General features: G+C 32.1%; 1 protein-coding gene across 2 annotated transcripts in view; it reads left to right on the forward strand.

Annotated features, from left to right (window-relative positions):
* Positions 1-25,900, forward strand: part of DNAJC1 (DnaJ heat shock protein family (Hsp40) member C1) — a 259,166-nt gene that overhangs the window by 80,468 nt on the left and 152,798 nt on the right. The window contains exons 2-6 of one of the 2 annotated variants that reach the window (XM_001376748.4): positions 12,759-12,860; positions 13,396-13,442; positions 19,461-19,626; positions 20,644-20,741; positions 21,962-22,055. In XM_001376748.4, coding sequence (XP_001376785.2) covers positions 12,759-12,860; positions 13,396-13,442; positions 19,461-19,626; positions 20,644-20,741; positions 21,962-22,055 — 507 coding nt within the window. Of the gene's footprint in view, positions 1-12,758; positions 12,861-13,395; positions 13,443-19,460; positions 19,627-20,643; positions 20,742-21,961; positions 22,056-25,900 lie in introns of those variants that run through there. The other variant, XM_007504882.3, reaches the window with a different exon arrangement.

A 25,900-nucleotide genomic window follows, 5' to 3' on the forward strand; every position in this document is an offset into this window, starting at 1 on the left:
AAAATTTTCCATTTCATTTTTGGCAATGTTTTCTATGTCTTGTTTGGTCATTAATTCAAAGAATTTAATTCAAATATTTTTCAAAGAATACTGACACTCAAATTCTCTCCCTCCTTTTCTCCCCCAAATTGAGATGATAAGCAATCTCATATAGCTTTTACATGTGCTATCACATAAAACATGTTTCTATATTAATCCTTTCAAATAAAGTTAATTAAGAGTGGAAAAAGTTTTTTTTTTTAATCTGGATTTAGACTCCATCAGGTTCTTTTTCTCTGGAAGCAGATGGCATTTTTTTTTATCTTGAATCCTTTGGAATAATTTTGGATCATTGTAGTGTAGAGAACAGCATTGTACAGTATTCCTGTCACTGTGAACAATGTTTTCCTGTTTCTGATTATTTCCCTCTGAGTCAGTTCATGTAAGTTTTTCCAGGTTTTTCTGAGTTCCTCCTGTTTATCAACTGATGGTATGTAGTCTTTTTCTTGTTAAAGCCATTCTAATGAGAGTAAAGTTCACACACCCCTCCTCACCTCTTGCATCCTCCCCCTCCACTGTAGAAGCTCCTTCATTCCTCTTTTCAGATTGTTTTGATGATTACAACTTCATAGTCTAGTTTGAGATCTGCTTCTGCCATGTCTCCTTCCTTCATATTTTATTATTTTATTAATGCCTTTGACATTATTGACCTTTTAGTTCTTTCAGATGAATTGTTATTGGTTTTTTCTAGTTCTAGGAAATGATTTTTGGGTAATTTGATTAGTATGACACTGAATGGGTAAATTAATTTAGGTAGGATTGTCATTTTTTATTACATTGGCTTAGTCTATCCATGAAGAGTAAATATTTTTCCAATTATTTAGGTCTGACTTTATTTGTGTGAAAAGGGTTTTATAATTGTGTTCATAGTTATTTTAAGTGGCATTTCCTTTCCATCTGTTGCTGTTGAACTTTGTGGCAAATAGAAATGTTCATGATTTGTGTGGGTTTATTTTGTATTATCAGAACTTTTTCAAAGAATTCCCGCAAAAAATTTTTGTAGTTCATTGTTTCCATTCTAATTGCATTGCTTATGCTTATTATGCAAAAACTCTGCAGTTTTATGTTACTTTATTCATTTTATCTAATATGATTAGCTGTCTCTTGTTTGATCAGGTTCTCTCCCTTATCTGAAGTTGTGAAAAAGCTATCTCCTCTCCTCTTCTCATCTTTAATTTGCAACTAGAGGCGACACAGTGATTCGACCGTTAAGCCTGATGTCAGGAACACCTGAATTCAAATTTGACCTCAGACACTTAGTACTTTGTGAACCATGGCAAGTCATTTAACTTCTTTATGCCTTAATTTACTTAATTGTAACATGGGGATGATAATAATAGCACCTCCTTCCCAGATTTGTTGTGAGGATCAAATGAAATAAAATTATGATTTAGCACAATACCTGGTACATCGTAGAAGCTTAATAAGTGTTTTTACTTCTTTTTAAAAATAGGACCTTTTACATATCTAAGTCACATATTTCAGAAGAATTTATGGCATATACAGTTTGTGATAATTGTCAAAACTCAATTTCTGCCAGACTGCTCTCCAGTTTTCACAGCAGTTTTTATTGAAAATTGAAAAATTTAACATGATTCTATTGTTAAGTTCTAGGGTATTTTCCCCTGGAAGTTTATTTCTGCCTTATCCCATTTTTTATGTGAAATCAGTTTATTTAAAATTTCTATTTATTTTTCTATTAAAATCAGTATTTTGTACTGATACTCTTATAAATACCCATTTCTTTTAAACATTGTTTCCTTGACATATAGGCAAAACAGTTTTTAATCACTTTTAAAAATATTCTTGAATTCTTTTTCTTTTTTTATTTTGATAACTTGGTTTCTTAAATTCTTTCTTGTTTATATTTTTCTTAGATTTGTCTAGCTCCTAAAAGGGAAAAATTAAAGTCCCCTATTCATAGGTTTTTTGTCCCCCCTTTTTTCATGTAGCCTGATTATATTTTCCTTTAAACACTTAGGTACTTATGTCATGAGCAAAAACTCTGTAAGATATTTTCATTCTGTCTCTCTGTCTCTTTCTGTCTTTCCTAATTCTCTTAGATGCCTTTATTTCATTGTGATTATCAATGTGTGGAATTTCTAATGTAGAAATTCCTCTATAATTATATTTACTTATCTATGTGTTCTTTTCCCCCAGGAGAGTTCTTAAGGACAGTCAGTCATTTTAAAAACAATTCCCAATGTTTAGCTAAATTGAAGTCTTTCATTGCAGTTGGTTTAAGAACTCTCTGAGAGTTGTCATTAAATTGTCTGACCATTGCCAATGGAGAGGCCTTGGGTGGTTTTCTCTGAGGAAAGATATATGAACCTTGGCAAGTCACCTAACTTCTTTCCACCTTAATTTACTCCATTATAAAATTGGGATAATAACAACAGTACCTCCTAACCAGATTTGTTGGGAGGATCAAATGAAATAAAATTATGAGGGATTTAGCATAATACCTAGCACATCATAGAAACTTAATACATTTTTTCCTTTTAAAAAACATAACCATTTACATATCTAAGTTATGTGTTTCAGGAGAACTTATGGCATTTGTAGTTTGTGATAATTGTTGAAGTTTAATTTCTCCCAATCTGCTTTTTTAGAAGTGGTTCAGAAGTTTTCAAATAAGCACACAATATAGTGTTTCATAAACTCAAGAAAACAAACTATTGATGAAAGAATTTTTTTACTTAACAAGAACTGCTACGAAAATTAGAAAGCAGCTTGATATCTTATAACAACACTTACATCTTATATCATAGTAAATTCCATATGGATATTCTAAATATTTAAAGACTAAATTTAAAAATGAGATAATTTATAATATTCAAAATAATACATAGAGGAAATTTGTGTACCATCAGATAGAAGAGATTTTTTTAAAGAAGGACAAAGTAAACAATTTTAATTTTAAAACTATAAAGCTTTTTTTGCAAATAAATTCTATGTATAAATTCTGCATAGAAATGTCAACTCAGATTCTAAACATATAAGGACATATAAGCTTCTATAATACAAGTATCTTAGCCTGGGATAAAAGGCTCAAATTACTAATATAATTATAAATATATTTATTTTTGTAGCAAGCAATATCAGCACCTTTGTATTCCCAAGTGAAAAATGGCACTCGTAGTTACAAAAATTCTCAGATGCAAACAAATACTAAAGCTCACGATAAAAAGAGTCATAGTAAATGCATATTGAAGGCTATGATCTGAATCGTGGTGGAAATAGCTTAAATACATTCAACATATTTATTGAATTAAAAAATACATGGGGTGTGAGGGGTGAAGTTTTTGGTAAAATAATGTAGCAAAGGTGATTTTAAAAAGATGGAATGGAGTATTTCTGCAAAAAGTGTGATAAAAATTTAAAAGCTATAAAAACAAACAAAAAACTATGAGCATATTATTTCAAGAATTATAAAAGAAAATTGCCATCAGAAGGGAATGTGTATGTTAATAGAATCCATTAGTTTCTAAAGGAATTCTAGAAATGTGATTTCTTTTTCCCCAAGCTTCAGAGGAGATGGGTCATATACCATATTACTCCAGTTAGAATTATACAGGACTCTACAAGAGCAATGAAAAAGGAAAGAAAAGATGAGAATATGATAGATATACTGAAAAGCAATGGAAATTAACTTATGCTGAAGCATAATTTAACCTACAAAGTTGAAGATAGTTCTATAGAGTCAAAAATAAAAATTTAATGTGATTAATGACTTCCACACATTCTTTATCTGAATTAGACTGTTTTGAAATGCAGACAAAGAAATCTTGTGAAATTTTTTTTATTTTTACTATCATATGACATTGCTACAAAAATTGATCAAATTCCATGCTATAATAATGATTTCATTGATGCAGAAAGGTAAAAATATTAAATATATCTTCTATGTGATGGAATAAAAATGGTAATCAAAGAGGGAAATATTAGCAAAGGACATAGATTCAGACGAAGACTAGAAGATCATAAATATTTCGTGGGTTGAAATTCTTCATTTTTAGATTTGTTTCCATATTGTCTAATATAGTTCTTTGCCTATTTTTTTTTTCAGCATTACCATTTGACGTAATACTCAAAAGGCTAGTTAAAACATTGTGACAAAAAAATAAGCACAGGCAAAGAGAAGGTACAATTACCTCTTTTTGCATATTGTATGACAGTTTGCTTAGTAATTCCTGGAGAATCAATGGGGAAAAAATAAGAACAATTACCTTGATGAAGTGATAGGATACAAAATAAAAATATAGAAATCATTACTAGCAAGAGCCAAGAGAAAGAGATAAAAGAAATTCCATTTATGATAAATTGGCATGAAATATTTAGAAATTAACCTATTAGAAAACTACTCTTCATTGATAATTTCTTTAGAAGATGGATGATGAAGATGTTTTTCATTTCTTGGTTCAAATATAGCTGATTGACTAAAAGTACAAAATGAGATATTTCAGACTTAGGCAATGTGTTGGTTTATTTTACTCATCTCTACTTTGTTGTAAGTGAGGACTTCTATTAAGGGGATGGGGCACAACTGATAGTTAGCAATAGTGATACAAAGAAAGAAAAGAGCATCAATGATTTTTTTGATTCATGAAAAGTAGAAGTTTGGAGGACTCATTACAATTTTCTTACTTCTATATATTGGAAAAATAAAGTACATGAGATAATATTTTCATATGAAATCTTCTGTGGTTTGAATGTTAGAATGTCCATGTTTATTATTGTTTTTCAAGTTCATAATAATTTTATGTTAAGGAAATAATATATACACTCACAGGATTTATATATATACAACTAGAAAACCATTTGCACAGAAATAAAAGAAGACCCAAGTAATTATAAAATGATATAAAGTTCATACTCCCAGCTTTAATGTTATGCTGATCACATTACCAGAGGAATCTTTATAGAACTAGACAAAATTATAGCAAAATTCATTTGGAAGAATAAATGACCAAAAATATTAAAGCGTACCATGGAGGAAAGTGGGGGGAGGGAAATAATCAGGGTTGAAACAAGATTTATCAAAACCATTTGATACTAGATTAAAAAGTAGAAAAATAGATCAGTAAAATAAGCAAGACTTATAAGAGATGATCACAGCGATCTAATAGTTGATAAGGCCAAGAATACAAGTTATTGGTGAAAAGGGAATCTTTATTTAACTAGTAGTACTGAGAAAATTAGAAAGCAACATAACAAAAAAAAAGTTTAGTTAAGCATTTTACATTTTATCACAACAAATTCCAAATGGATAAAAGTAAATATTTAAAGATCAGGCCATTACAAAATTAAAGAATGGAAGTGTATAATATTCAGAATGATGCATAGTGAAAATTTTGTAACTAGAAACAGGATAAAAGAAGTTTTTTAAAAGGCAAAAAAAATTTTTTTCAATTTGTAAGTCAAAAGCTTTTTCACAAATTAAAATGTAGAATCCAGAAGAAAAAGATATATTAAGGGCAGAAAAAACTGCCATAAATATCTCAGCTAAATGTCTGACCAATATGATCTATAAGGAATTGATTTACATATATAAGATTGTGAGGCAGTGTGGGATGATGTGGATAGATTCCTGCTTTCAGAGCCAGAAAGTTCAGGGTATAGACTGGAGATGTAACTGACTATAGAGACAAGTCACTTCCCCTTGCTCTAAACAGTCTTCTAAGTTCTAAATTCTAGAGAAGACCTTGACCTGCAGTGGGAGGGGGAATTTATTCATCTTCCTGCTCTCTGTAACAGTGAAATCATTTATCCAGGTAGTGTACCATCTCACAGATCAGATTAAGAAGCATTCTTCAGTTTAAAATAAATAAAATAAAATAAAATAAAAAGGGTCAAACCATAAGACCAACTTCAGAAAGAAAAAAATATGCAGTAATGGCCCTCTGAAAAAGTGTGTAGTAACAGCCCTCTGGAACAGTGTTCAGAATCAGTAGTAACTGAGAAAAAATGTAAATTTATAATTAAATAAAAAAAAACAAGAGATAACACCTCAAATACATCCTCTTAGCAATGGATGTTACAAGATGTGGAAAAACAAACTAATTCACTGATGGTGGTGCTGTGAATGGGTTCAACTGTTCTGGAATATGAAATGGAATTTTTGAAAGAAAGCTACTGCCTTTTGACCCAAGGATTCCACAATTGGAATTGTATCCTAGGAAAGTAATTGGTGATAAGAAAAGATCCTTATGCACAAAAATATTCATAGTAACATTTTTTGTGTGATAACAAAAAGCCAGAAGCAAAATATATAACAAATGATTGAAGAAGGTTCAAATTATGGTATGTAAATGCAATGGAAAATTAGCAATCTGTGAGGAATGATGAATATGAAAAACATAAAAACATGGGAAGACTTTAAAAAACTGGTGCAATTAAAAAGCAAAGCCAAAATACCAGTGTGCACCATGACTACAACAATGTAATTATAGTCCTCCTGGAGAAACATCAAAACTAGTTTAATATAATTGTCAATGGTGGTACTATATTGTCAAGTGTGAAGGTGTGTGTCTCTTTTAAAAGGTGATAAGCTTTTTAAGATTACCTTTTATGGGTAATGTATGTTTTATCAGGATTTGTTGGTTAATTATCTTATATAAAATAAATTTTAATGATTAAATTTTTAAAGAGATGAAGAAAAGGACTTCTGTTCTATAGAGAATGACTGGTTGAAGTTAGTCTATAGTCATAACAGGTCCAATTAACAAGATTTTATATTTCTTCTTCTCTGCACCTTAGAAGTAGGAAAAGGGGATTCAGATGGTAGAAATTACTCAGGGTTGAGGCTTAACTGGGTAAAGTCATAAGGCCACAAGATTCCAGAATGAGGGAAGGGGCATTCTTGATTTGGCTAACCATATTTTCATGACTGAGGAGAGATGAAATTGAGATTAGACAACTTTGATAAAAATGGAATGAGCTACAAATGAGGTATCATTGAGAGTTCACTGGAAGAAAGGGATTAATCTTGATTGAGAGGATGAGGGAAAGCTTTGTTTAAAAGCATGTGGTATTCTATGGGTGAAGATAATGATGGAGGTGTTCCTGACTTTGGAGATGGTATGAACAAAGAATCAAGGAAGCAATGCATAGAAGATATTTGGAAATGGTTACTAGTTAGGAGCAGAGTTTGTAAGTGGAAATAATGTAAAGTAAGGTTGGCAAGATAAAGTGGTATGCATATTGTGAAGCATCTTACAAGCCCAACTCCAGGGCAGTGTTATAAGTAGAATTAGAAAGGTTCTTTGGCAGAAATATATGAAATGGTTGGGTAGCATTTTAAAAAGAATATTAAACATATTTTTGGTTTCACTATAGTAACTCTTTTGTCAGCCTTTAGGCTATTTTCAAAGTCTAGCTCAAGTTCTATGTCCACCAATTTCCATGATTAATACTGTCATTAATCTTTGGTCTTGAACTCCAATGGCACTTTGTTATGGCCAAAGGAGAATATTAAAGAGAAGTCAGCTTATTGCTCATGCTAAGCCTCCTGAAGTACAATATCTTGGTGATACTGTCTCAGGTCCAGCATCTGAAACTCAGCCCTGAAGGCTAAGAAGTTTGGTTCTCTTAATTTATCCAGAGAGGATCAAGTTCTACGAGCTGATTCATACTAATTAAACTCCAAAGAAACTAATAAATTATCCTGTATGCCAATTTGTTTATGGGAATAATTATATCAAATGGTCAGTTTGTTTTCTTCCCAGTAGTTTTTCACACTGAGAAAGAAACTTAATAATTAGATGGTGAATTTTTTAAAAATCACAGTACAAATGAAACTGGGTTTTCTTAGATCATGTTTCACTTATTAAGATTGTTCACTGCAGGAACTGGTCAATTGAGGCAGCCTTGGGATTCATGGCTAGTCAAGTGCATTCCCACTTTCCTTTTTAATCAGTCTTCTTTATCAGTCACTAAGTTAAGTCAATAAGCATATATTAAGTGCTTACTATTTGTCAAACACTATGCTAAAAAATGGGGATACAAAGGAAGGCAAAAGTCAATCCTTGCTCTCAAGAATTTTATAGTCACTTAGAAATTACTTCATAGTTAGTGTTAATATCACAATTCAATTACCACCAGTTACATTTTATTATAATAATTTTCTTCTTTAGGGAAGCACTCTAACACCAACAATATTTATAAATCATCTCTTAAAGTCAGTTTCTTCTGCAGTTAGTTAATCTGGTTCATTTTATGCAGATTCCTATTGGCTTCAGTTTCAGAAGTTGACATTCCCTCATTTTGTGCCTTAAATATAGAGCTACACACACCTAGAGGGCAGAAGATCGATAATTATCCAACCAAGGAAAGTGGGTAAAAACAGGAGGAAAACCAAGAGAGAAAGAGAAATCAGTCACTAAAATCTAGAGAGAAGAAAGAGAGTGTCTAGGAAGAGAAAGTAGTTAGAAGTGTCATGCTGGAGTGATATCCAATAGGGTGAGAATTAATTTTTAAGAAACCTAACAGATTTGGCAATTAAAAATTATTAGCAACTTTGGAGAGAGTAGTTTTAGTTGAGTGATAAAGTTAGAAGCCAGACTGAAAGAAGGTGAGAAGTGAGAAGGGAAATGGAGGGTAACAAGAAAGATATCTTTTTCTTTTTTAACAACTTTTATTTGCTTAAGTTAACAAAATACAGGCTGTGTGTTATTTTCAGATAAAACTGCTCTAGCAGTGAAGCAGAAAGTTAAGAATCCACAATTTGGGTTGCTGTTCTTCCTTTTAAATAACAAGCTAGCATTCTGTACGTTCACATTTGACGTGTTTTCCAAACATGTTCTGAAAGTTAGCTGTGTTATGTCCTATTCCTGCTTAGCAAAAATTGAAGTCCTAAACATCATGTTGAGATATCTTTTTCTAAGAAAAAGTGAGGGGGGGAAGTCTATGATGATGATAGCTTGTTGGAAATGTCCTATTTCTGCTTATCAAAGATTGAAGTCCTAAACATCGTATTGAGATATCTTTTTCTAAGAAAAAGTGAAGGGGGGGGGGGACATATATGATGATGATAGCTCGTTGGAAATGTTAGGGCCAAATTGGGGGGTAGAGGGAGTGTGTTTGTTTGTTTTAAGATAGGGGAGACCAAGGTAGGCAATATGGGAATGAGCCAAAACATAAAGAAAAATGAAAAATTGGAATGGGGGAATGGTTATGGGGACAGTAGATGACAAAGGGAACAGTAGGGCATAGGATCAAGGCATTGTAAGAACTGCTCTTGGATGAGAAATTAGAATCAAGGGGAAGGAATTGTGGGGTATCAGGTTTAAAAAGTTCATACTCCAGAATAGGGAAGAAGAGGAAGCTTATGGAGAATATTCCTATTTCCTTAATAACGTGTGAGGCAAAGTCCTGCTCTGAGAGGGTGAAGAGAGTGCCGTCATGGGGTAGACTTGAGAAGAGGAGGAGTTTAGACTTAGAGCCCTGAAGAGCTTGAGAGAGAATCATGAGGGATGAAGTAAGAGCACATTCTTGCTCCAGTGAGAGCCCAGGTAAGGTCAGAGGGCAAAAAATGTGTTACTGACTTACTTTAGCTACCATTAGCAGCACATAAGTAGGAACAGAAGAGGTAGGGAGCTGGAGGTTGATAGCCAAAATAGGGATAGGAGACAGGGGCAACTGATTCAAAAGTAGAGAACAATCGAATGTGGAACTGGACATGGAGAGAGTTCAGATGGAGAAGGGAGGAAAGTGAAGAGAGAGTAGAGGTGATGGCCATCCTCTTCCCTGTCCATCATTCCTCCGCATGGCTGCCAAATTAATACACATCCGCCTTCTCTTGCTGCTCAAGAACCTTCGGTCAATTTCTGAAATCTGCAGGATAGGATTACAACAGTCCTTCACAAGTCAGACTCACTCTGTTTTTCCAGACTGACGTACTGTGTTCTTGCTGATTGGGGGGCTTGCTATGATACCCACCTACCTGATATCATGAGGAAATGCTCTTTCCCCCTCCCTTCATCTCCTGGAACCTCCTGTTCCCTTCCAGGCAAAGCTCCAATAGCACCTTCTGGAACTGGATGTCTGCTCTGATTCGCCTCGTTTTTAGTGTCTCTCAAGTTTCTTTGTATTTATTTTGTAGGTATCCTGTGTTTTGTCCATTCTTGTGTGGGTGTTTTATCTCTAATTTAATACAAGTTCCTTGAAGGTAGAACCAGCCCTGCTTTTGTCTGCTTTACCAGCATGCTACTGGAATCTCAAGCAATAAATGCCTGCTTGCTTGCTTACTTGCCTCCGGGGGATTGTGGGTCCCTCTTCATTGGATGTTTTACCGCAAAAACCAGATGACTGCTTGTTGGCTCTGCTACGGATGGGATTTTCTGGTTATGAGTTGTACAATGTGGCAGCTTCCAACTATGAAATTCTGTGATTCTGTGACTTTTCCTGTTCACACATTACACAGCGCTTTGGGGGGACCTCTCTTCCAAGTTTACACTGTAGAAGTGTATTTTAGTGCTTGTGTTCTCTCTCCTGCAACTAGACAGGGGAAGGGGAATCGTATCTTAATCTAAACTTTGCATCTCTTCCAGTACCTGTTTCCTGTGTGGACATAGTAAACATTCAATGAATGTTCAAAGCAAAATATTTTAGGCTTTATCAAAACCAAGACAAGTTCAAGTAGGGATCATCACATTATTGACATGAAAAGGAGAAATGTGGCCAATGGAAGAGTTGAGATTATAACATAGGTCACTTAGAATCCCATTCAGAAAAAGCATACTGTAATCATTGTAGCTTTTCATTGCATAAGCTAACTGTTTTCTATTATATATCTTTCCCCCACCATATTCAAATGATTCTTTATAATCATAAATTTATTATTTGTAAGTCTATGAATTTAGTTCAAAGGGATTTTTTGTTTTCTTTTTTCTGGACAAGAAATTTTAATTCACTTTTGGCTTGGAAACAGTTACTTTGGGGGGCTCTATTTCTGTGGCTCTGCTTAACTTCTAGGGCACCTCTTAAAGTGTAGCTTCACATTTCAGGAATTTAATTGTGCAATATAGTATACATACTTAAACATTATAGCTCGAGATCAGAAACATTACTCATGTGCATGAAAACTGTGATCTTATTTATTTTAGGGTGCTTTTGAATGGGTAATACAGTTGGTTTTTATAGTATCTAGCTGTGTCTTAAACTCAGTATATAACAAGTTTAAATTAAAACAGAAAATTACAGGGTAGGTATTTACATCACAAAAGGGTCCTTCACTGCACAAAAGGGTTTGCCATAGATTCCCATTAAATAGTAATTTCTCATAAAGCATGTGATTTATAGTTTAAAATATACAGAAAACCAACTCACATTCAACTATTAAGGACATGGGTATTACATAAAGATTGTATCTTTGTGATGGCTGAAAAATATTTGAAATTTTTAAAAATAAAAGCTTAATTGTCATACAACCAAAACTAATTCCCTACTTTTATTCCTTCATCACAACAAAATCACCCAAATATTCTATTTCAAAACTCATACTTTTATATTGAGTTATAGCTGTAAATCCCAGAAAACTGGTAATGCAAATAATGGTTTGTATTAGAAAGTATGAAAGAGTAATTATAATGTCTTTAATTATCTCCCTTCTATGTCCTTCTTCTGATACCTATTCAGTTATAGGACACCGTTTTTTAGTCAGGTTGTTTTTTTTTTACCTTTATGTTAAATTAATTTTAGAAATAAATTTTAATATTTTGAGCAAATGTCTATTGATTTACAAAATATTGATCTACAAAATAAATAAAATTTAACAACCAAATTTATTATCACTTTCCCCTAATTTGAGTACATCGCTAAATGTGATTGAATATTTTCTGATTAAATTATCGTACCTTCTTGTAGATACAGTTTTGAGTGCCATCATGACAGTATATGTCTTTTGTTCTTTTTTAATAACCCAGCTTCAGCTGTACAGAGTGGTATAGTTTAATTTATCTATGCACACACATGAAAACAGTTTCATTTTAATGCTATCTTTGCTTGAAAGCCCTCTTTGCCCATCTAGTATTAACTTTTAAAATAAGGCAAAATGATATTTATCCACAAGAAATAAGTAAACTTATGCCTAAATTTGACTGTGAAATCATCCATCAGAGTGAGTGAGGCAAAATTAGATGCTATATAACCATTTATAGTTACATTTGAATTTAAATTAAATCCAAGTTGAAGTTATTTCATAGGCGTCCTTTTTCTACGTGTAAAATTCAAATTGAGGAAGCTGTTTTGAGATAGTGACTTGAAAGTAAATAATATTAAGGAAATAGCATATGGCAAGGCCTTGAATTCAACAGTTGACTATGAGAATCTGAAATGAATGAAGACTTTCTCTGAAGGCACACAGATATATTAATTCTTAAGTTGTCTCTTTTTGATCTCTTAATTACTAAAAAAGATTTATTGGTTAATTTTAAGAAGGCAAGTGTTTGAAAAGTTTTGGCAAATACTGTCTTCTTGTAATGACTATATATATGGTAATGAAAGAAGTTAAGAGGAGAGCCAAATTAGATTGAATGATTGTTCAGTCATGTGGGTCAGGCTAGTTGCATAGCCTGGTTGTTAGAATGATTGCTCAAATTACATTGCCTCAGGTCCTGCACTTGGTTGGCTGTCTTCTTAGATCTTAACAAGGTTCTGGGAATTTCTGTTTCTGACAAAGTTTGCTTTGTGTTTTTTTTCCTTCATTTTCCCCCCTTCAGGATGCTTCATCTGCAGACATCAGAAAAGCATACCGTAAGCTTTCACTAACTTTACACCCAGACAAGAATAAAGATGAAAATGCAGAAACTCAGTTTAGACAAGTAAGTGACAAATGTTGTTTACAACTACATGTTTTGTGTCAAGTAATAAGTAAATAGCTATATGTGTGTATGTTTATATGTAACTAAAGTATGACTTACATTTAGAATATGTATTTTTGAAAATGAATATTTGGAAAAAGAGAAGATATTTGTCTTTTTTTATTAATTTCATGCCGTGAAATGAATTCATTTTTATAGCCTCAGTCATTCAGACAGGGCATGCACTGTCCATTTGAAGGGATGTAACTCTGATAATATTTGCTACCTTATTATCCCTGGTTTTGCTATTGTTTACATATTCAGCATGCCACTTAAAGAAGGCACAACAGAAGATTTCTTTTGATACCTGTTTTCTGATGTCCAAAATGACATAGTATAAAGCCAATATAACTCTTAGTCAAGGTTCTTTAAATTTACATTTTGTGTGAGGAAATACTATAAATGTGTATATATTTAAGAAAGCATCTTTGTTCTCACAAGTAATTTTTTTTTTAGTTGGGAATATTTTTACCTTAAAGTAATGCTTCTGTTTTAGTTGGTGGCTATTTATGAAGTTTTAAAGGATGATGAACGAAGACAGAGGTGAGTTTTTATTTCTACTTTTAAATTTAACTTTTTAAGTTCTGTGTAGTTGTTGTAAAAATAAACAGAACCATATAAAATCAATAAAATCATGTACTTTACATATTTTGATGGTTCACAAGTTAGTGACTTCTTTTCATTTCTAAATAGAAATACATACTGGAAACAGTTTGCACTTGGAATGGAGTTCATCAATTCACCAAGTTACATCAATGCATCTATCATGTGTCATTAAGTTAGCAAGTCATGGCTTGATTAAATAAGATTTTAGGCATATGCCTCTTTGCCTTGGGAAATAAAAGCCCCTTTTCTACATCAAACAACTGTCTTATTTTGGTCTGTATATTGATAGTAGTTCCCACTTGTTGCTTATATGGATTCCCTCTGGAGACTCTCCATTTATATTTTAGAATTTAAATATTCTGTTTTTTCCTATAAGTCTTATTTTATCCATAAAATACCAATCCTAATCTCTCTACCTCATATTGGAAAATAAACTTGTAGGTAGGTCTGCCGATACCTGTTTTTTCTTCATTTCAGCCTCCTTTCTCATATATACCTCTCATGACCTCATATATATGTTCCTAGGAATAAAATAACTTCTCATGGCTACTGTCTTTCCCAGTTTGGAGGTGTGCTTGAGAGGGAGACGAGGTTGATGATGCGAATCACCAAGCAAAGAGTGGCAGCCACTGGACTCTTAATTTTTATCTGTACCACTTTCAAAGATGCCTATATAGTCATTGTAAGTGATACTTGGGACAGAAGAGAACCCAGGAGTTAGATGTCTTTTACCTCCACATTTGTGGTATATTCCTGCCCTCACACAAAAACTAGAACCAAGCTAAGATCACCTTATTAGCACACATTCAGGTGTTAAAGGTTGGGATTTTTAAATGCAGAGATTAGAAATTTGCAGCTATGGCATTAAAAACAACTTTCACTGAGCATTAATATACCTAAAAGACAACATAATGAGTGTTTACCTTTACATAACTCTTTGAAAGTTATTTTTTAGAAATGTATTGTTTCCCAAAGTATTTATTAAAACTCATTTGAATGCCTCACTTTCTAGGTGTGGAACTAGGATTCAGAATCTTCTCTTAAACCCCTTTGATTTAGCATTAGTTCATATGCCTGAACAAAGATTCTTCTGCTTTGAGATAATACTATATGCTGAAAGAGTCCTGGAAATGGGTAGAAGACAGTTTTGGTTATTTTGTAAATACTTTGTAAATTAATTTCTCCAAACGCTCAGATTTGACTCCTATATCAAGAAAGTTTCTGTTAGAGAATTTTATTTCATTTTCTAACTATTATCTCTTGATTAAGAAAAAGACCTTAAAATATCTCTTTTTCTTAAAGAAAATAAAACTTTGGGAATTGCCATAGCATTTTCATTATACAAATGTTAATTTTTTTAAAGTTCTATTATTGGTCAGGCAGTAAACTTTGTTGTGTTTTTATTATGTTTTCCTTTCATTCTTGATTTGCTGTTATCTTCTGAAGAAAAGATTATTGGTTAAAAAATGCTTCTTCCAAATTAGAGTAGAGCATTTAGTCTCATCTACTATGTCTTCTTTCAGGATAGTTTCCCTTTGTATTTGTATTAGAGTCTAGGTTGAAAAATGGAACTGACAGTTACACAAACAGATGTAGTATTTATACCCCTCGAGGCACAACTAACTCATTGGCAACTGGTTTTTCTTGAGGCAAAAGTCTTAACTAATCAAGCTGAGAATCACTCCTTGAAAGCCACGTGCCTGAGGACAGGTGACCTGTGAATGTTTGAGAATACAGGAGGGACCTTCCTCCCCAGAAATTTACCTAAAGCTTGTAATAGCTTGTAAACAAAGTCATAGTCAGTTTTATATTTTAAAAGGTTCCTTTCTGATATTGCAATCATTCCATCATTATAAGTATTCATTAGCAACAAATAATGGAAAATACTGTGTCCCTAGAGGGGAAAAAACAACTTTAGAAAATATATCCTGGATAATCTTCAGATTTGATTTTTCTTAGATATAAATGCAGTTTTGAAAAGAGGTTAGAAGCATAGTGGTTTTTCTTTTTAATTCAAAGAGGGAATAGCAGGAACTAACCAAATTTTAAAAATTATTTTTAAACCTTGAATGCCAAAAGAAAATCATAGTTTTCACAGTAATATTCTGTTTTACTCATTGACTAGCCTTTCTGAAATTTTTAACTAACTTACAGTCAAAGTGGTGAACTTAAACTTTGCCTGTTCCATTACATTAAATTTTGTGTCGGATTGGTGTTTGAAATAATCACTCATAAGCAGAGACTAGATAGTTGCATAATTCTTAGTTCATGGACATGAATTTATCTATATATGCACATATCTAGATATATACCTTTATGTGAAATCAATAGATTTTTAAATAAGTATTTCCTGCTATCATGGTAGTTACAGCTGTTAATTTGTTTAATCACTTTATTTTAGTGAATGGTATGTATGATTGATATTGATATCTTTTTTTACTTCTCAAAAGAAAAAAAATTTTTTAAATAAAATTAAAATCATGGTAATCTAGTAACTTTCGTGAACTATGTCTCTATTAATATAAATTTAACTATAGGAAATGTTTAATAGTTATCCAAAATAAACATTCTTGTGAAAATAACAAGTCTCCATGTACACCTCTTCTTTAATGAGGAAGTATAATAAATCTACCACATAAAAAAGTACAAACCATACTAGACCACAGTTACATCGAGTTTTTTCTTCATCAACTTTTTAAAAAAGAAGTACATGAGCCTTTTTTAAAATTTGAATTTAAAAATTAAATGTCATGAATTACTTTAGACATGTTTAACTATCCTTCACACTTCAAATGAAACAGTTTTTACCTGTCTTTAAATATGTAAATTTCCTAAAGGATTCTTTTTTTTTTTAATCCTTAAATTGAAACTTATTATGGAAAAGTCAAGATTCAATTCATTATTAGAATCACCCAGTTTTTAAAAACTAAATGAGAATTGTCAAATTCTAAAATGAGATTATTCCACAAATTTCTAGAATTTCTGGTTAAGAAAAATATCTTTTTACCTTTGTTATCAAGTTACTATTATATATTTTGAACATTATTCTAACATAGAACTACTTATTGCCAAACTATATATAAATGCCTAAAATGGGTTTTTTAGAAATTGAATTTGCTTCTCAGTGGTTTCTACCTCCAAACAGTGCTATTTCATGGAGTGATGATTAATTTTTTCATTATAAATCATATAAATCCCATTATCATTGGATGTGTACTCCTGCATGAATGTTGTTGTGTAAATTTTAGGAAAAGCAATCAATGGAATACTTGTTACTCTATATACTTATACATGCATTTGAAGAATTAATATTCTTTAAGATAATTTAGTTCAAGGAAACTTAGGAAAGTATTTTAAGAAAGACAATTTGAAGAGATTTACTCATCAATAGTTTCTTGAATATACTTTTTTTCTGACTTTAGTTTCCAACAATTGCCTTCTCCATTTAAATAATTCAATATACAAATTGAATGATTCATTTATATGATATTTTCACAATGAAAAATAAGTTTTAAAATTAGTGCCTCATATAGTGCCATTTCAAATTTAACATGTCCCCAAGGCATTTTTTTCTTCCTAAATAACTTAAGAAACACTGGCCTAAGCCAGTTTTGGGAAAGATTCCATTATTTTTTTCAGTGCTTTATAATGAAAGCAGTGATTTATCTTTTAACAACATATATTCTAAAAAGTAGGCTATAATAGAAGCTATCTTCCCTTAAAATGGCCAGTCGTGTGAGCCATAATGTTCATTGATAGTAAAATCAATAGAGCATTGATTCTAAGACTTAATCCTTAGAGGCTGTTGTTCAGAGTGGCAGACGTAGCCTAGTAAATACCTAGTAGTGTTTAGTGTGTTTAATGCATGAGATTCTGCTATCTTAAATTTGGTTGTGCACTAAATAGGATTTATATACGCTGAAGACAGATACATATTGTTAGTATGTATTGCAATGTGATATGAGGATAATATTTTATTATTGATACTTAGGAATTTTAGCAGCATTGTTTTTCTTCAAGCATTGTTTAAAATACTTTATCAGAATAAAAAACACTATAATAAGAAAAATAATTCTAAGACAGATTTTTCTTTATCTTAAATTATTGCATCAGAGATTTACTGATAATGATTTTGTATTTATTCAGCTTTCTTATCAGTCAACAAATATAGCCCAGAACATGTATTTAGATTAAACACAAGATTTCTTTGGCTTTAGCTAAATGTAGTTTTTGTTTTATGCCTTTTAAATTTGTGATGTCTTTTTTTTTTTAATCAATTCACTGCTTTCTGAAGTGTCCTCTGTTGTAAAATGGATAGATTTTCACAAGATTTTTAAATTAATTATTTAGAACAAAAAAGTAAGTCTTGTGATAAAATGTATGCTTTTTGATATTATTTTTAAATATTACTGAAAATGTTGACATCAGTGAGTTTTGCATAATCAGCCTAGTAGTACACAAGCACATTTTAATTTGTTAGACTCTTGTGCATTAAACAATTTGCCTGGTAAAAACTCTAGTACTAATTAATGTCTTTTGCTTTGAACAATGGTCATTCTGATGTGACAGTGTTATTAATAATATAGGTTTGTCTAAAAGTCAAGTTTTCAAGGTTTGCTAAATAAAATATATTTTGCATTTAAAATTATTGCTTTTCTGCTAAAAAGCAGAAGTTTGCCTGTAATAAATCTTATGGTTTTTATTTTTTTAGCACATCTCCAAGGTATCAATTTAATAACTATCAAAGTAGCTACTGCAGTTGTTGCATTTAAATTGATTTACATGTCAAGACTGGCAGTTTAGCAGCTGCGCTATTATTCCTAGATCGGTCAATTTACTTGAGAAAAACCTACTACTGAGTTCTACTGACCTGCCTGACAATATAGGCCCTATTTCTATTCCTGTAATTAGGCCTGCGACTAACTCAGAATATTTTTAATTAAAATATTTTGGTCAATGTGTTGCACCAAATTAGGCCTTTCAGTGCAGATTTAATTCTGGAAATGGTGTGATTAGAATATTTAATGAGTTGTGTTCAATTAAGATGAACAGGTTGTGTATCTTGAACATACAGTATTTCAATGTGCCTATTTTGAGTTTTGCATTTTAGATGTTTCTCTTTTTTATTTTAAAAGTATTTGTCTAGCAGGTAAATTTAAATTTAAAGGAAATTAAATCTTTAAAGTACTAAATCTGCCAAATAAGACAGCAACACGAAATTTTTACTAAAAGCATTCACAAGAAGTTGTTCCTGTTGTTTGCTCTTCTGGAAAAAACATGGGAAACTTTCACTTAAATATGTTTTTAAAATATACAATTTTATTAAAAGAATCATCTATGGAAATTTACCATTTCACGTTTTTTCCCTGAAGCTGATGGATTTTTAATTTCCCTAAAGTAATTTAAGATATCTGTCATTAGAAGAAATATTTTATGTCATTAAGAAATTTTATAATAATAATAATAATATGTATTTCAACTATGAACCCCAATATTTGTATTGAAATAAAAGATACTTAATAAGAGAAAATAGCCATTTATAGTGGGTTCATAACTTTAATAAATGATTCATGATAATAAATAGAACTCATTTTTTCTATGAAAATCCATCCTTTTGTTACTCACTTTCATAATGTATTCTTCACCTTTGACCATGATAGACAGGTGGAGAATAGGGTTCAGTTCATGCAGGTGTTGTTCCCCGAGGCCATCATTTGGGGGTGCTGTAGGAGCAGAAGACTTAGCCCCTTATTTAGAGTCAGAGTTTAAATCCACAGCATGTTGTGTTGGTGTGAAGCCTTGACTCTTGTCTAAAACTGAAGGAAGGAGCATAATGTTGGCATTCCACCCCCAGGTCATTTGTATAGATTTTGGAGCCCTTCTTTGCAGTGTGTGTGTGTGTGTGTGTGGGTTGGTGAGCTCCTCACGAGAGCCTCTTATATTTGCTACTTCTAGGTATGATGATATTCTGATCAATGGACTACCAGACTGGCGACAGCCTGTATTCTACTATAGGCGGGTGAGAAAAATGAGCAATGCTGAGCTGGCATTCCTCTTGTTCATTATTCTCACCGTGGGCCATTATGCCGTGGTTTGGTCCATCTACCTGGAAAAACAGCTGGTAAGTATTGGTAATAAATCAGATGATCAGTAGTCTTCACCCCAGATATGCATGTATATATTCTGAATGAATACACCTAGACACATGTGTGTGAATAGTATTTCAGAAAGTGCCTTGCTTACTCTTGAGAATTTAAACCTATCTAGTATTATAAATATACACACACACACACATATATAAACATATATGTTCTCCTAAATATGTTTTTGTTTTTAGATTTTGATATATTTCAGAATCAACAATTCAAGAAAAAAATATTTTGTTATTTATCATTAAGAACAATCATTTCACAATAATTTTCACATTTTAATTCATAGTCATACGCTTGCTCTTCAGCAGAAATCTTGAGATATGGCTTATCAGAACATAAGAGAAGCCTTGTTTTGATCAGTGAAAAGCAGAAATAAATATTTTCTTCCATTATTATGCTCGTAATCCTTAAATATTATTTTAAACATTTTTGTCACCACATATAGAATATTACATTTTAATTTATTTGTTTTTTAACTAAATCACAAATTTTATTTAAGTATAATTTAGAAACTTCCAGAGCCTGTCAAGTCAAAAGTAAACTACCAGTTTATTCTTGATTTAGTTTTCTCTTCAGTGAACAAGTTATATATTCTTCTATGGATTTTTATTTTTATGCTAAAAATAATAAAATATAGTTTAAACAGAATGTGTGCATTAGCATCTGTTTACTCCTTCCTGTTGAAGCGACATTATTAAAGTTGATGAATGAGAAAAGGCAAGTTGAATGCTTTTTCTTCTTAGAAAACTTTGATTGCTATGGAGATCCACATGACTGACAGAGCTGGACTTCATGTGTGTTTAAGGAGCGGATACCATGGCAACAGTTATTGTTAAAGATAGATGATTTTACTTAATCATGTAGGACCCTACATCCATTTGCATAAACACTACTCTGTAATGTTTGCCCTTCACAGAAGAGTCCCAGGAACATTCAGAGAGTCCGTGTTAATGATAACCTGTAACCATAATTCTTTATATGTTAAGGATGAACTGCTTAGCAAAAAAAAGAGAGAAAAGAAGAAAAAGACAGGAGGCAAGAGTGCGGACGAGGGGAAGCTGACTGCTCTAGAGAAAAATGAAAGGTGGGAGCGTGCATGAATGCCTGATGTTTCTAAAATAGGTCTTGGAGAGGTTCCCCAGCTTCTGTTAGAAAAGAAACTGCCTTGAATGTTTTAAGGGCTCCCCCTCTTGATAATAAGTACTTGTGTATGTCTCCCTAAAGGCAGTGGGTTCCACCTTCGAAGAGCTCCAGCTTTGTTTATTCTAGAGAGGTGATGGTTAGCAAAACACTCCGTGTCTGTTTTACATTCACGAGTGAGGTCCATAGAGAAAACTCCAGGGGAATGGCACGTCCCAAAGAAAAGTTACTTCGTGGATCGTTTAAAAGACAATTTCTGTTCCTACAAGGGGAGAGAACGATGTGCCTCTCTTTTCTCCCGTGGGAACTCTTAAATAATATCAACTTGAAAAAATGGAAGACAAATTATTTTTGTGTGTATTTGATGGTGAAATTGATGAGGGTTTTATCTTTGTTTTAAGCCAGATATTTAACAAACTCTAGAAAAAGAGACTTAGTGGGAAAATTCTGTCATTGCTGTTCAGTTCTGAAGTGACATTGGAAAAGAGTGACATTCAGTACATTCTAAAAGATACCACCATTTCTTCTATTGATTCATAGAAAGAAATAAAGGGTTTAAATAGTTCACACAGCAGGGGCATGAACTGGATCAATGTGGAATGGAGATCAGAGTCTATTCTGCTTGTCTTCTATTCTGATGACATCAGTGAGTAATGCTTCAGTGAACTGCAAATGACATTAATTTTTATGTATTGGTTTGTTTATGCTACAGTCTTCATATCTGGTTGTCAGCACTTGTGAACATTTTGGTGATGGTTAGTCTTTTTTAGCTGAAGTAATCATAAGGTTTAAGAATTCATTTTGTAGAAGTGATGAAAAGCCCAGGTTAAAAGAGTAGTTTTTTGTTCTTTATCTTTATAAGATGATTAGATGCTACCTGCCTTAAAACGTCAATCCTGGATCCTCTTACTTGCTCTATTTATTATGTTAGCTTTATTTACTATATTTTGTCTCAAAACTCAAGTTAATCTGTTGAGTGTGTTCTAAAGGTTAAACAAGTTTTATTTTATTATGTGTCATAACACATTTTAAGGAAGTATTCATAATCTGATGTTTCAGTATTGTTTGTATTCAGGGAAAATTTGACCTTTTACTAAAATATTCCATTTACCTACCAGATTTCTCAGCTTTACTATTTTTAAAACAAAATTTTATTTACTTTAGATTGCTAATGAAACCACAGTGGCATGATTTGCTTCCATGCAAGCTGGGAATTTGGTTCTGCCTGACTTTAAAAGCTCTGCCTCAGCTCATACAGGTAAAAGACACCTTTCTTTCTCTATTCTCTATAAATATTTGATTCTTTCATTTTAATTATCAGTAGATGATAAGCTTTAATTATCATAAAAGATATGCTTGTTTTATTGAATCTTCTGTATACATTCCTAATTAAAGGCTCTTTTTCTACCTTTTACATATAATTTCTATTTTTTATTTTATTTTTAAAATGTCATTGTACTTTAAATTTAAAAAGCATCTTCTATGTGTATGAATAAAAATATGTGCAAAGAAAATTATGATTATCACAGTCTATAATTTAAAGAGTATACTCAGTGAAGAGTGAGATTGAAATAGCTTATTACCAATTATTTAACAACTAAAACTTTAAATTAGTTTCCCATTTATATATTATATGCATTTATCTGTACAATTTTGTAGAATTTTCTATTGTTTTTATTATAAGATAGAAATTTAGTAAGAAGTGGAAAATAACACGAGTGGTTTTTCAGGTGAGTAAATGATATTTTAATTTCTTGCATTGATAACAAATTCAAATGCTTCTAGAACTGCTAAATTGTTGGTGAGCCAACAGAAAGCCTTTCTTTTACATAAATAGTCTAATAAACGTTTGCCATGAAATTTAGTGTTTTCACCATCTCAAACTAATGCTGAATATATATACATATATATGCATATATATGTATGTATGACACATACATATATGTGTGTGTTTGTTTGGGCAATATTCATCTCCTAGGCCAAGCCTGCAGAAAGTTAGAGTTTGGCTACTCTTACTCGAAAAATACTTTTTGTCAGAAAATAATATTTATATTATTTCATAATTAAGCAAGCTAATGTCTACCTGCTGCAGATATATCTACTTGATTCACATTTTAAAGATGTTATCTATATATAATTATCTAAGGAAATTGGTGACTTCTATGACCTCTTAACACTCCTTTCTTCCTCCACTTTTTACCAAAATTTCCTAATTGAGGAAATAGAACTAAAAATGCTTAACAAGTTTCTAGGATGGCAGAAGTTCTTTTCCAACGTCTGCCATCAATCTCCATAGTTAGTTATCTTAGGATGGCTAGAGTTAGTGGGGAAAATGTGAATTTTTTAAAATTAATTTCTAAAATTTTCTTAGCCTTAAAAAAATTTTTTTTTTATAAATGAGTCATTTTCATAGTGATACCTAGAATGGTGAATTAATAGGAAAGAGAGAAAGCATGTGCATTTTTTCAAATGTATTCCTGAAAGGAAAAAAACCAAAGTGTAAGGTCAGATTTTATGTTGTACATATAAATAATTTTTGTCAGCATAAGATCCATATAGCAGATAGTAACAGTATAAACAATATTAATATAGTCCATAAGGAGATACCATAAATAGAAAGCCACAAAGGTCAATTTTAATCCCTCCTTTATGATCTTCACTTATAAGTAATTTGAAATTAAATCCAATTTGTAGAATTTACATACTGCCTGGTTAACATCGAGGAATGATACAACCAAATGCCGAAGAATAATTAACCCAGATGAAACTAATACATCATGTAGGTTTGGATTTGCAATTCATTATTTTGAGATTGTCTCCCAGCGATAACTAAAACCACATGCCAGGAGCTGTTGTGTTTTGCCGTAAACAAAAGTTAGGGGCATATCTGTAAAATATGAATTTAGATACCACATGATAACTGCCTTGTGCTAATTACTTGTTTTTCTCCTTCAGTTAGTCATATTTTCTTAGACTTTGGAGTAATCTCTCTTTAAAGTTTTGGCCTTTTAAAAAAATGGTTTCTCTTGTCTTCAGATTTTGGAATTCAGGGAATGGGTCACCAAAACCTTTTAATTTTTTTCCTACGTATGTCTTCCTTTAATTGACACCTAAGAAAACTTTGAATTTGCTTCTATTTAAGTTTGAGGTTTATTGGATTTTCATTATTTGGACATTAAATTATAGTTTCGAATATTCCTCTCACAGCAATGTAAGTGATATGGAAACAAATAGTTACATAACTTAAACTGCACTAAGATTTTGGGCCATTCTATAGTAATAACCAAACATTTTAACCTGACTGATGTAGAATTGGTTAAAAGAAACAGAACACCAAATAGTTACAACTTAGTCTAAATTTTGCCTTTTTTTTCTTCAATCTACAGTGAATCTCTCCCGTCCTTCTTTTTCCCCCCTCTATAAAACAGTACTAGAAATGCATGCACCCTACCTGCTTAAGAGAATGCTCTATGTGATACTCTTTTTTTAAATTTTTTTTAATTTTTTTTAATTTTTTTTAAATTTTTTTTAAATTTTTTTAACATTATTCTATGTGATACTCTTATAAAATTTGCTTTAATTAAAAACCAGATGAGGACAAAATGAGGTAACATGAAACTCTTTGAGTTCTCAGAAGGAAGGAGTCCAGTGGAGGAAACTCCCTCTCATTTTTTAATCGCTCTTCCTCCATGCAAATCTATATAGTCAGTAGTTCAGAAGCACATTCCAAGCTAGAAATAAATAATCATTTCAGAGCCGACTAGTAACGGTTACCCTCAGCCCTATCACTGCCAGTAGTGATGGAAAAGGTTCTGAGCACAGTTCAAGACATCCAGATTCTTTGGCTAGCACTAACCACCAGACTCCTCACAGAGGCAGAAAAGGCTGCCCTGCTTCAAGCTGCTTTGACCATCTCCTTACTGAAGTTCCAAAGGAAACCCGTTCCCTTGGGCTGCCTCATCTTTTGAAACAAAAACTCAAGTCATTCATTCCTCAAATATTTATGGAGGACTCCCTACATGCAAGGCTGTTGGGTATTTTTTTCTTCTAGATGCTGAATGAGAATTTGGAGATAAATAAGACATAGTACTGTCCCTGGAGGAGTTTAAAATCTCATAAAGAATGAAAAAATATATATTTATATGTATATACCATTACAGCATAGGGTAGTACATGAAGATTTGTCATTTTAGGAATTCAGAGGACAAGAGAAATCATTTCTAAATCTCTAGATTTAAGAAATGTCTTTTGGAGGAGATAGCATTTGAACTGGGTTTTGAGGACGAGGGAGGTACAGCGTTCATGGACAGCTACTCCCATTTAAGACATTATTGACATTTTGATGTCATAACCTATAATAGTCATTTAGACCAAAAAAAAAAAACCCCAACATCACTAATGTTAGGCAGCAAAACATGTGTACCTTATGTTTATAGGATAATTAATACATTTTAGATTAGGAAGGAAATGGATAATTAGAATAAAAATACCAAGAAGTCATAAGTTTATTCCAGTAAAGCCAGAGTGAATGTAAACATACCCTCCTCTAACATGGAATGGAAAGTTGTCTTCACATCTAGCTCTGATCTATGACAGGAAAAAGGCAAAGTGATAGAGGAAAGACCGCTGGCTTTGTAGTTTGGGGACTCAGATTCAAATATTACCTGTATACTATTCATATGACCACTTGGTTAAATCACTCCAATTCCGTGGGGCCGTTTCATCATTTATAAAATTAGACAGTTAGACAAATAGTATCTGAGATTTGAAAAAACTTTAGAAATATAAAGATCAGTGGCAGTCTAAAGGCAGAGGTATTGGAGGGCATCATTTCTGCTGCCTTTGTGTATGTCTCAAATATTCTTCCGATGAGAGTATTGGGATACAAGGAAATAAAGTAAGAATGGTGGATTACATTTATATGTTTCTTTCAGGTTTGCAAAGCATCTGATATGCATTATCTCATTTGATCTTCTTATCAACCTTGTGAGGAAGGTGCTCTGTGGGATGATTCTTATCCCCAATTTACAATGGAGAAACTGAGGCTCAAAGAAGTTATAAGACATGCCCAAGTAATATCAAAGGCAGTGGTGAAATTCAAGT

The sequence above is a fragment of the Monodelphis domestica genome, chromosome 5, assembly GCF_027887165.1.
Source record: "Monodelphis domestica isolate mMonDom1 chromosome 5, mMonDom1.pri, whole genome shotgun sequence".
Classification (NCBI taxonomy): domain Eukaryota; kingdom Metazoa; phylum Chordata; class Mammalia; order Didelphimorphia; family Didelphidae; genus Monodelphis; species Monodelphis domestica.